General features: G+C 40.4%; 1 protein-coding gene across 1 annotated transcript; it reads left to right on the top strand.

The window, feature by feature from the left end:
- Positions 1 to 2,392: 2,392 nt before the first annotated feature.
- LOC118630554 (serine/arginine-rich splicing factor 10-like) lies at positions 2,393 to 7,584 on the top strand. Its single transcript, XM_036262421.1, has 3 exons — positions 2,393 to 2,408; positions 6,676 to 7,069; positions 7,137 to 7,584. Exons 1-3 carry the CDS (start codon positions 2,393 to 2,395, stop codon positions 7,531 to 7,533), a joined length of 807 nt encoding a protein of 268 aa, XP_036118314.1. The 3' UTR covers positions 7,534 to 7,584.
- Positions 7,585 to 11,710: the final 4,126 nt, after the last annotated feature.

Genomic DNA, 11,710 nt, shown 5'->3' with positions numbered 1-11,710 from the left:
ATAAGGTGTTTTTTTTCAATAAATCGGCCTTGGGGGGTGGGGAAAGGGGGTTGGGTAGAGTGAATTATCGTTTGAAAAATGTATGCAAAAGGACTTGAGTGGCAACATCCCTGGTGCTGGTGGATTTGTTCCTTTTATGCTGTACTCCCATAAACAAAACTCACACCAGGCCTTATAAGCTGCCCAGAGCGAGGCCAGATACAGGTCAGCTTCTGGAGAGAGAACCATACCAAGAATGGCAGTGGGCCTCTCGCTCCATGCCTTCCTCCTCAGGCCCCGGTGCCTGTCATCCTGGGTCGGCCTGGGACACCCATGCATGTCCCCAAAGTGGGTGCACTTGTGCCTGGTCCGGTGCAAGCCCAGGACAGCTAAAAGCGGAAGAGAAATGCCATCCACGCCTGGGAAAGAAATCCCTGGGTCCTCCTCACCTGCTGTCCCCCAGACAAGCTCCTAAACCAGGCCTAAGTCACCTGGGGTCCCAGGACACCTTCAGCTGCTCTGGAACTTTGTTTCTCTTACCTTCCACCTTTCCTGACTGGATTCCCTCCACCAGCCCCTAAATATTGGGAATTACAGACCGAGGGAGCTGCCTGAGGGCCGAGGCACACCTAACAAGACTCACAAGCTTGTAGAATTTTCTCCACTCCTGTGGTTCTTGCTTTTTTTCTTTTCTCACAAGTCCTGCACTCTCCCCAGGTAGCTGTTGCATTCCCCACTCCATCAGCTACCAGCTCTGGGGCATCACCTTCACCTCTACATGCCTGCAGTCCCAGTACCTCAGGCGCCCCCAGACTGAAATACTACTGCCCACTGCACATCCCCACACGGAGGACCCTCACTCCTGAACCCTGCCCTACCGCCAGTGCCGGTGCCCTCCTGGTTCCCCGCCAAGTCCCTTCCCTCCGCCCTGAAGGCTGGAAACCTCCAAGTCAGTCTGACTTCTTTCTCCCCCTCGGTCTTCACAACCACCTGGGCAGCTTCCCTGGTGCCCCTCCTCTCAGAAATGCCTCTCACTCTGCGTCCCCTTCTGGCCCTTCTGATCCCTCCCTGCCGGCCTTGTCCTGCTTCAAGCTCCGGTCCTGTCTGTGCTGGGGCCACCATAGCTCCCTGACTCTGCCTCATCTTCAAACCCAGACGTTCCCAAAGTGTGGTCCCCAGGCCCACTGGAAGGCAGCATCGGCATGACCTGGGACATGTTGGAGATACAGATCCTAAGGCCACACCCAGACGGATGGAATCAGAAATCCTGGGGATAGGGCTCAGCTGTCTGCGTCACAAACCTGCCCCCACCCAGGGGCCCAGGATAGCTAACTGGAAGGAGCATGCATTGAGCCTGCGTAAGGAGTCTTGGGACCCCAGGGGACTCAGCCAGGGCTTGGGAGCTTGTGTGAGGGGCAACAGGGGATTTCTTCTCCAGGTGGGGATGGTTTTTAGCTGTCCTGGCCTTGCACCAGAGCAGGCACAACTGCACCCACATTGGGGACACAGCATGGGGGTTCTGGCTGGTTTCTGGTGTCCTGGAGCAATGACTTGGTGAGGACTGAGGAGGGCAGAGGTGTGGATAAGGGGTGCCCGCTGCTGAGAGAGCCCAGAGGAAGGATCAGGGAAGGCTCTACATGAGGGCCGGTGCTTGTTCCCTCAGAGAAGGGCACTGTAGCTTCATGATGTGTTCTTCCTCATCTTTGACCACTGCCTCGGGGGAAGCTTCCCTCAGCCTGGCAGGTCTTTGGGAAAGCCCTCACGTGGTTGCGGCTAAGCAGCTGCTGAGGTGGAGCTGTCCAGCAGGGACAGAGTGCTATCTGGCCTGACTGGCGACTGGCGGAGGCCACTAAGAGCCAGTGCCCTGATCATGAGCTCTTCCTCCCCCCACATCTCCCTCCTTGGGTGGGGACAGGGTGCCAGTCTCCCTTGCCCTGATCCGGGACCTAGAGGGGTGTTTCCCTTCACTGTGCCAGGGTTGGCTCCACTCCCTTGTAACCATTCAGGTCTGGGGCCAGAAGGACATTCACACCTTGGTTGGTACAATCAGCTGATAAACAATAAAGGGCCTGTAATCAAAGGGGAATGGTTGTGATTCAGGGTCCACAGAGCTCAGCGATCAGAAAGGAAGGCTGTCGGAATAAGCGGAAACCTTAGGGGGCTTAGGGAGGGGAGTCCTCCTTGTCTTTGATGGGGAGAGGGCGGTGGGGAAGCGGCAGGCTAAGCCAGGTGCCAGCGTGCTCTCTCTCTCTTTTTTTTATTTCTAGGACGAAAAATATAACTCACCCTTAACATTTCTTTCTTTGTGTTTTTATTTCCTGGTTTTAAATATCAATGCAAAAAATTCAAAGAACACAGAAATAGTTATTTTAGAAAGCAAACCTTTGCTACCTCACACAGACCTGAGTCCGAGATGGCTGCCGTTAACAGTACGATGGGCATTCTTTCCGATTTTTTCTATCATTTTGACATTACTTTCTACGTAATATATGTATATTACTTTATAAAATGGGATTATGTTATAACATATGTTTTTACAACTGTTCTGAAACTTGCCATGTTCTCTTAATAATACTCTTGGATGTCTTTCCAAGTCAGTTTATATAATTTTTAAAACCCTATCATAGTTTTCTATAATAGGGATATACCATAAATTATTTAACCAACATCCTTTTCATGGACTCTTAGGTCACTTCTAATTTTTTACTTATGCAAACATTGCTACAATGAATGAAATTTTACATGTGCCTTTGTGTATGTGTGAGTATATCTCTATGGTAAATTAAAGTGAAATGGTTTGTTAAAGCAAGAACGTTTGAAATAGTAACTGCCTAATTGTCCTCCAAAAAGGTTGCGTGAGGTTCCAGTCCTGCCAGTACAGATGGTCTGAGACCATCTCCTTCTTCACACGCTTCAGACACTGAGCACAATGTTTTCTGTCCAGTACATTTGTTGATTATATTTGGAAACATGTTAATTTTTATGACTCATCACCTAAGAATTGTTTAACATTTTTCCTGATAATAAAAGTAATACACGCAACAGATTTTTAAAAAGAGAAATATGAAAATAGGTGACAACTGAGCCACTGTGCTCAGCTGGCTCTCCTTGTGCCCGAAAGAACCATGTGCAATGATGGCAATTATCCATCTTTTCAATCTTTCCTAATCTGAAAGGAGACATTTAGCATCTTCTTATTTTAAAATTAAAATTTTAAGTTATTTGGTAACTCATTAGGATGAACATGCTTGGCTTTTATGAACTTATATTTTATTTGGTCTTTCCCTGAGAGTAGAGTGGCTGGTTCATTTTTCCCTTAGATTGTTCACCCATTCCTTCCAGAGTAATAAGCATTTTGGTATTTTACATCAGTGATACTATTAGCCTTTGGCCTGTTACAGGGTTGTAGGTCTTCTCCCCTCTGCCCCCTCCACCAGTTTAACAGTTGCTTTTTTATTTTGTCTGGTAGCATTTGCCTTATTAAAGTTTAATCAAATGTCTTTCCATTTTAGTGTCTGTTTCATAACATCCTTAAGAAAACTGAACACTTTTAAAAAAAATCTTCACCCGAGGATATTTTTACATTTAGCTTTAGACAGAGTGGGAGGGGGAGAGAGAGAGAGAAACATCCACGTGAGAGAGACACATCGACTGGCTGCCACCCACACCACCCCAACCCGGGCTGGGGACATACCTCAGTTGCAGTTTGTCCCCTTGGCTGGAATTGAACCCGGGACTCCCTGGTCCACAGGCTGACACTCTAACAGCTGAGCCAAACCAGCCAGGGTTGAACACTTCTTTTTTAATTGTGGTAAAATACACGTAAAATTTATTATCTTAACCATTGTAAGTATACAGTTTAGTAGTGCTGAGTATATTCACTTTGTTGTGCAATATACAGAACTTTTTATCTTAAAAAATTGATACTCTGGTGGGCAAACAATACAATATACAGATGCTGTATCATGGACTTGTACATTTGAAACCTATATAATCTTATTAACCAATGTCATCATAATACATTTAAAAATAAAATTCTAATACCCAATGCATTAAAAAATAGATACTCTGTATCCATTGAACAATATTACCACTTCCCTCCTCTTCCTAGCCCCTAGCCAATATCATTCTACTTTCCATCTTTATGCATTTGACTTCTTTCAATCCTTCATAAAAGTCTTTTTGAGACTGGCTTATTTTACTTAGCATAATGTCCTCATGATTCATTCATGTTGTAGTATATTTCAGAATTTATTTTCTTTTTAAGCCTGAATAGTATTCATGTGTATGTGTGTGTGTGTGTGTGTGTGTGCATGTGTGTGTCCACATTTTGTTTATCCATTCATCCATTTAGGGACACTGGGTTATGTATACCTCTTGGTTGTTGTGAATAATGCTGCAGTAAGCATGGGTGTACAAATATCTCTTCGAGACCCTAATTTCAATTCTTTTAGGCACATATTCTAAAGTGCAATTGCTAAATCCTGTGGCAATTTTATTTTTAATGTTTTGGGGAACACACATACTGTTTTCCACATCTACTACACCATTATACATTCCTACCAATGTGCACAAGGGCTCCAATTTCTCCACATCCTTAACAACACTTGTTATTTTATGTGTTGTTGTGTTTTTAAATAGTAGACATCCTAATGGATGTGAGGTGGTTTTTAAAAATTAAATAGATTTTATTTTAGTTTAGTTTTTATTTTATTTTCTTATCCTTACCTGAGGACATTTTTGCATTTATCTTCAGATAGAGCAGGAGGGAGAGAGGGGGAAACAGAGAGAAAGAGAAAGAGAGAGAGAGAGAGGAACATCAACATGAGAGAGAGAGAGAGAGAGAGAGAGAGAGAGGAACATCAACATGAGAGAGATAGAGAGAGAGAGAGGAACATCAACATGAGAGAGAGAGAGAGAGAGAGAGAGAGAGAGAGAGAGGAACATCAACATGAGAGAGAGAGAGGAACATCAACATGAGAGAGAGAGAGAGAGAGAGAGAGAGGAACATCAACATGAGAGAGAGAGAGAGAGAGAGGAACATCAACATGAGAGAGGAGAGAGAGAGAGAGGAACATCAACATGAGAGAGATAGAGAGAGAGAGAGGAACATCAACATGAGAGAGAGGAACATCAACATGAGAGAGAGAGAGAGAGGAACATCAACATGAGAGAGAGAGAGAGAGAGAGAGAGGAACATCAACATGAGAGAGAGAGAGGAACATCAACATGAGAGAGAGAGAGAGAGGAACATCAACATGAGAGAGAGAGAGAGAGAGAGAGGAGAGGAGAGAGAGAGAGGAACATCAACATGAGAGAGAGAGAGAGAGAGAGAGAGAGGAACATCAACATGAGAGAGAGAGAGGAACATCAACATGAGAGAGAGAGAGGAACATCAACATGAGAGAGAGAGAGAGAGGAACATCAACATGAGAGAGACACGATGACTGGTTGCCACCAACACAACCCCACCCAGGGCTGAGGACAAACTGCAACCGAGGTACATGCCCTTAGCGGGAACCGAACCTGGGACTCTCTGGTCCGTGGGCCGACACTCTAACTGCTAAGCCAAACAGGCCAGGGCTAGATTTTATTTTTTAAAGTAATTTTAGGTTCCCAGCAAAACTGAGCAGAATGTATAGATTTCCCATATACCCCCTACTCCTCGCCCTTGGATGCATAGCCTCCCTCACTATCAACATCCCCAACCAGAGTAGTACACTTTTTACAATCCATGAACCTATCACTCAAAGTCTATGGTTCACATTACGGTTCACTCTTGGCGCTGTACATTCCACAGGTTTTGACAAGTGAAAAATGATGTGTATCCATCATTATAGTATCATACAGGGTAGTTCTACTGTTATAAAAATCCTCTCTGCTCCACCTATTCAGCCCTCCCCACTCAAACCAACCCCAGGCAATCACTGATCTTTTACTGTCTCCATAGTTTTTACTTTTCCAGAATGTCATGTAGTTGGAATTGTATAGTATGTAGCCTTTTCAGCTTGATTTAATAATATGCATTTAAGTTTTCTTCATGTCTTTTTATGGTTTGATAGCTCATTTCTTTTTAGTGCTGAATAATACTCCATTATTTGTATGTACCATAATTTACTAATCTATTCACCTATTGAAGGGCGTGCATCTTAGCTGCTCCCAAAGAGCGCAGTTCCTGGATCACATGGTGACAGTATGTTTAGTTTTGTAAGAAATTTCCAGACTGTTTTGCAAAGTGCCTGTACCATTGTGTTCCCCCAGCAATGAATGAGAGTTTCTGTTATTCCACATTGTGGTTTTGGTTTGCATTTGAGTACTTTTTAATATCAAAAAACTCTCCCAGCCCTGGCTGGTTTGGCTCAGCGGTTAGAGCGTCGGCCTGCGGTCCAGAGAGATTTGGGTTCGGTTCCCGCTAAGGGCACGTGCCTCGGTTGCAGTTTGTCCCCGGCCCTGGTTGGTCGTGTGGGTGGCAGCCACTCGGTGTGTCCCTTTCACACCAATGTTTCTCTCTCTCTCTCTCTCTCTCTCTCTCTCTCTCTTCCTCTCTCTCCCTCCCACTCTATCTGAACAAAAAGTGGAGAAATATCCTCAGGTGAGGAAAAAAAAAAACCCCACAAAACTCTCCCGAGTGTGTGTCCGAGGATTTGCCTCTGGAGCCACAGATGGTTTGGTGAGCCCGTTAGTGCCCCTGCCAAGACATATCCCACTACTTGCGTCCCCCCAACACGTCTCTATTTGTAAGGAACGTGGCCAACGATACCAGGTCTGAAGATTTACGACGTGAATTTGGTCGTTATGGCCCTATAGTTGATGTGTATGTTCCATTTGATTTCTACACTCACCGTCCAAGAGGATTTGCATATGTTCAATTGAAAGATATTCATGATGCGGAAAATGCTTTACATAATTTGGACAGAAAATGGATTTGTGGTCGCCAAATTGAAATACAGTTTGCACAGGGGGATCGGAAAACTCCAAATCAGATGAAAGCCAAGGAGGGGAGAAATATGTACAGTTCTTCACGCTATGATGATTATGACAGATATAGACGTTCTAGAAGCCGAAGTTATGAAAGAAGGAGATCAAGATGATTTGTTACAACTATAGAAGATCTTATAGTCCTTTGATCTTATAGCTCCTTTGATTTGAAGATCTTATAGCTCCTTTGATTACAACTATAGAAGATCTTATAGTCCTAGAAACAGTAGACTGACTGGAAGACCACGGCATAGCAGAAGCCATTCCGACAATGATAGATTCAAACACCGAAATCGATCTTTTTCAAGACCTAAATCCAATTCAAGATCACGGTCCAAGTCCCAGCCCAAGAAAGAAATGAAGGCTAAATCACGTTCTAGGTCTGCATCTCACACCAAAACTAGAGGCACTTCTAAAACAGATTCCAAAACACATTATAAGTCTGCCTCAAGATATGAAAAGGAATCAAGGAAAAAAGAACCACCTAGATCCAAATCTCAGTCAAGATCACAGTCTAGGTCTAGGTCAAAATCTAGATCAAGGTCTTGGACTAGTCCCAAGTCCAGTGGCCACTGATAGTATAAACCATGATATTTTTAGGCATGTATCATTCATTTACTCATAGTTTGGTTTACTTAAATGATCAGGAATACAATGTTGCAATGATGCTTACAAAAACACTTGTCAGTTTTCCCTGTACCAGGCAATGGTTATAATTAAAATGATATGCTGTTGAGAAGCCACTCTTTTAAGAGTCCAGTTTGTTTAATGTTATGGGCAGCTACCAATTTGTGGTGTCTCTGTATATTTTTGTAAAGATTCTCATTTTTTATGCTTGAAGTATTGGTGGAAAGACGTTGGTTGACCATAATTTGCAACATTGTCTTATTAAAAATAAACTTTCATATCCATATTTGGTAGTAGACCTGTTGACCTAGAAATGTAGCTTGCTAATAAGATAGAATGATACAAAAGTGAAGTTGTAGCCACAGTACACTGAGTGATCAGACACATTTAGGTTCAGGGTGGACCTTTCTGTCTTGTCAAGATGTCTAGGCCCGTGATAATAGTTAATTTATGAAACAGTGTGGAATAGTTCTTTTCTTAACCCCACTGTCTTAGGGAATGATGCCAACTGAGTTATGTAGCATTTCCAGGGAGACTGAGTTTTTTATTGAAACATGGAGCCTTCACTGCTCCTCCCCCCCCCCCCCCCCCCCCGGTTTCTGTGAAGATTTAGAACATACAAACAAATATCAGAAAAGTCGCCTTAAAATTTGAGCAGGACAGTGACGACAGAAATAATTTTGAGGTGAAAAGAATGCTCTTATGTAGTTATTCTAAACTGTAAGGAACATTGTTGGCCGTAATAGCTTAGTTTTTGCTGCTGTTAAAAGCAAGTAAATTGTTTCACAGTAAGTTTGTGTGTGTGCATAGTGTAAAAGAACTGAATTTTGATGCTTGTTAGCACTCTGTGTGTGCATTTGTATCAAAATCTGCCTACCTCTTTATGAAGGAGGCTTGTTCTTCACACCTCAGTTTATTTAATGTGAGGCAGGTTGAAAGACAACACTCCCATTCTAGGTGATTCTGTGGTGCCATGAAATTTAAAAGAATTTTAGAAAAAGAATTGACTTTAAGTACAAGTCACATCTTTGAGTCTTTGATTATCAATATAGTACCTGACTAAAAAATAAGAAAAAATTCCCTTAACCATTTATAATTTCTAGCATTTCTCTGAGAGATCGTTTTAGGGACAATAGAAGTTACTTGATGTGTCCAGTCTCATTTCAGAATAAAAGCTAGCATCTTTAAAATTTTTAGATTGCTTGCTTGCAAATTATAAGTAAGAAATGTGGAAAAACGACTCCTTTTAGAGGATTGCTTTTTTCGATTTTGCTTTTAGTAATCTAGGCCTTGCCTATAAAGAACAAAAGGTGGTTTTTAAATACTGTTTGTGGAATGTGTTTAAAGGGTTGATTCTAGAACCTTTGTATATTTGATAGTATTTCTAACTCTCATTTCTTTACTGTTTTGCAGTTAATGTTCATGTTCTGCTATGTAATCATTTATATGCACGTTTCTTTAATTTTTTAGATTTTCCTGGATGTATAGTTTAAACAACAAAAAGTCTATTTAAAACTGTAGCAGTAGTTTGCAGTTCTAGCAAAGAGGAAAGTTGTGGGGTTAAACTGTATTTTTTTTCTTATAGAAGCTTCTAAAAAGGTATTTTTATATGTTCTTTTTAACTAATATTGTGTACAACCTTTAAAACATCAATGTTTAGATCAAAATAAGACCCAGCTTATTTTCTGCTTGCTGTAAATTAAGCAAACATGCTTTAATAAAAACAAAATGAAGGGGAAAAAAATTCTCCCAATTGACAGTTGTTGATCTTTTCATTTCTTCGAGGGAAGGAAATAGCAAATGTCAATTATTCAGAAACTCTTAAAAATAATTTTTTTGTTATTTTTGTCAAAATAGAAACTCATTTATTTTCTTCTGATTTAAAAGGAATGCTCATTCAAAATATTTCAGGGGGGTGAGTATGAAGTAGAGAATAAATACCCCCGTCATCTGGATAACCACATTTTTTAATACATGTACACATTTAGAAAATGGTATCTTATTGTACACACTACTTTATATATAATTTATTTCACTCTTCATTATCTTTCCTTTGTCACTAGAATGTCAGCTCCAGAAAAGCAGTGATTTCTTCTTTTTTGCCCACTGCCTAGAATAGGGTCTGAACATATGGGCACCCAATAAATATCTGCTAAATGAAGAAATACACAAGTTCCACTTTTATCACTTAAAAATGTCTTGGACTTTCTTTTTTCTGTGTCCATTTATATAGGGTTTCAACAGCATTTGTGTTATTGGCTGCATATATTTCAATGTATTTATTGAACCAGACTTGACTGCTCAGCTGTGTAAGTGGTTTCCAATTTTTCTCTATTATAAACAATACTGTAATTAGTGTGTTTTTACTGTGTTTGTGTACCTGGGATTATCTCAGAGCATTTCAAAAAGAGAAGTTTCTTAGTCAAGTAGAATGCACATTTTAATTATAAATCATTTTGCTAAGCTAAATGTCCAGAAAGTGATTGCAATTTATTCTCCCATTCAGGTATGCGAGTGTTCAGTTCCTTACAACCCAGCTAGAGAGCATCATATCTTTTAATCTTTGTAAGCTAATACATACAAATAGTGCTACGCTGGATTCTAATGTGCATTATTTTCTTATTACTGAGTTATGCGTCTTTTCTTATTTATTGTCCATTTGTATTTCTTCTTTAGTGAACTGTTTGTGGCTTTTGCATTTCTATGCACTTAATATTTTCTTATTGATTTACAATAGTTCTTTATATATTAAGATACTAATCTTTTTTTTTTTTTTTTGTATCTTCACCCAAGGACATTTTTCCATTTATGTTCAGATAGAGTGGGAAGAAGAGAGAGAGAGAGAGAGAGAGAGAGAGAGAGAGAGAGAGAGAGAGAGAGAGAGAAACATCGACGTGAAAGGGACACATCGAGTAGCTGCTTCCCATACAACCCCAACCAGGGCCGGGACGAATGGCAACCAAGGTACATGCCCTTGACCAGAATCAAACCCGTCTCTCATTGGTCCGTGGGCCGACACTCTAACCGTTGAGCCAAACCGGCCAGGGCATCATATTAACCTTCTGTATGTCATGAATTTTGCAAATATTTGTTCCTAGTTTGTCTTTTTCCCCCTTATTGTTGGCACTATTTTACCCCCCTTTGCCCATCTCCACCCAGCCCCCGCCTCACCCTGCCTGGTTTGTGATTTTTAAAAAACTATTTTCATAGTATCTTTTTCCAAACAGAAGTTTTAGTTATTTTTTTAATTGAGGGATAATGTACTTAACAGGAAAGTACACAAATTTTAAGTGTGTAATGCAACCTCTCCCAGTCAATAATTTTCCAAAGGTAATCACTACTCTATAAAGTTTTAAATTTTATCATAATAATAATCTGCTTTATCCTTCACAATATCTATCTTTAGAAATGCATTCCTTGACTCATAACTATGTAAATATTCATCTACATTTTATCCTGGAACTTTGATTACTTAATTTATTACATTGAAATCTCCAATCCAGCTGAAATGTATTCTAACATATTTTAAATCTATTCTAAACAATGAGATAGGGATCAAACTCTCCTGTCTTCTCTATTCCCTCAAGGGCTACTTCTCAACACCATTTATTAATTAGCCAATATCATTCGTAAATTAGTCATCACCATGTCCATGATTTGAAATATTGCCTCTTTCTACACTCTGCTGTCTTTTTTTATTTGTCTGTTTATTTATGCACCAGTATCTCACCATTATAAATATAGGTTTTAATATTTACTGAACTAAGTATTACATTATCACTTTCTTTCAAATATTTCTTGGTTATTATTGCTCATTTATTCTCCCAGAAAAACCTTAAAATCATTTTATGAAATTCTGTTACAACATCCCCTGAAAAAGTTGAGATGCTAATTGGATTTACATTGAATTTACATAGGAATTTAGAAAATATTAATATCTTTACATCATTTGACTTTCCATTTATTTAAAACTTTGTTTCTCAATAATATCTGTTTTCATCATACAGATCCTGCATTGTTCTGTTTTTTTAACTAGGTTTTTATATTTTTTGTTTCTACTATGTTAACTTTTTTGTTATATTTTCTAACTGATTACTCACCCATAGGAAATATATATTATCTAGTC

This window comes from Molossus molossus, unplaced genomic scaffold (genome assembly GCF_014108415.1).
Source record: "Molossus molossus isolate mMolMol1 unplaced genomic scaffold, mMolMol1.p scaffold_m16_p_15, whole genome shotgun sequence".
Lineage (NCBI taxonomy): Eukaryota > Metazoa > Chordata > Mammalia > Chiroptera > Molossidae > Molossus > Molossus molossus.
The sequence above is the reverse complement of the archived record's forward strand: the minus strand, read 5'-3'. Positions and strand labels throughout refer to the sequence as shown.

What these genes read in the sequence shown, in the direction of transcription:
- LOC118630554 (XM_036262421.1), top strand. An exon ending in GAAAGAAGGAGATCAAGATG is followed by an intron (nt 7,070 to 7,136) that starts ATTTGTTACAAC and finishes TTGAAGATCTTA; the next exon opens with TAGCTCCTTTGATTACAACT.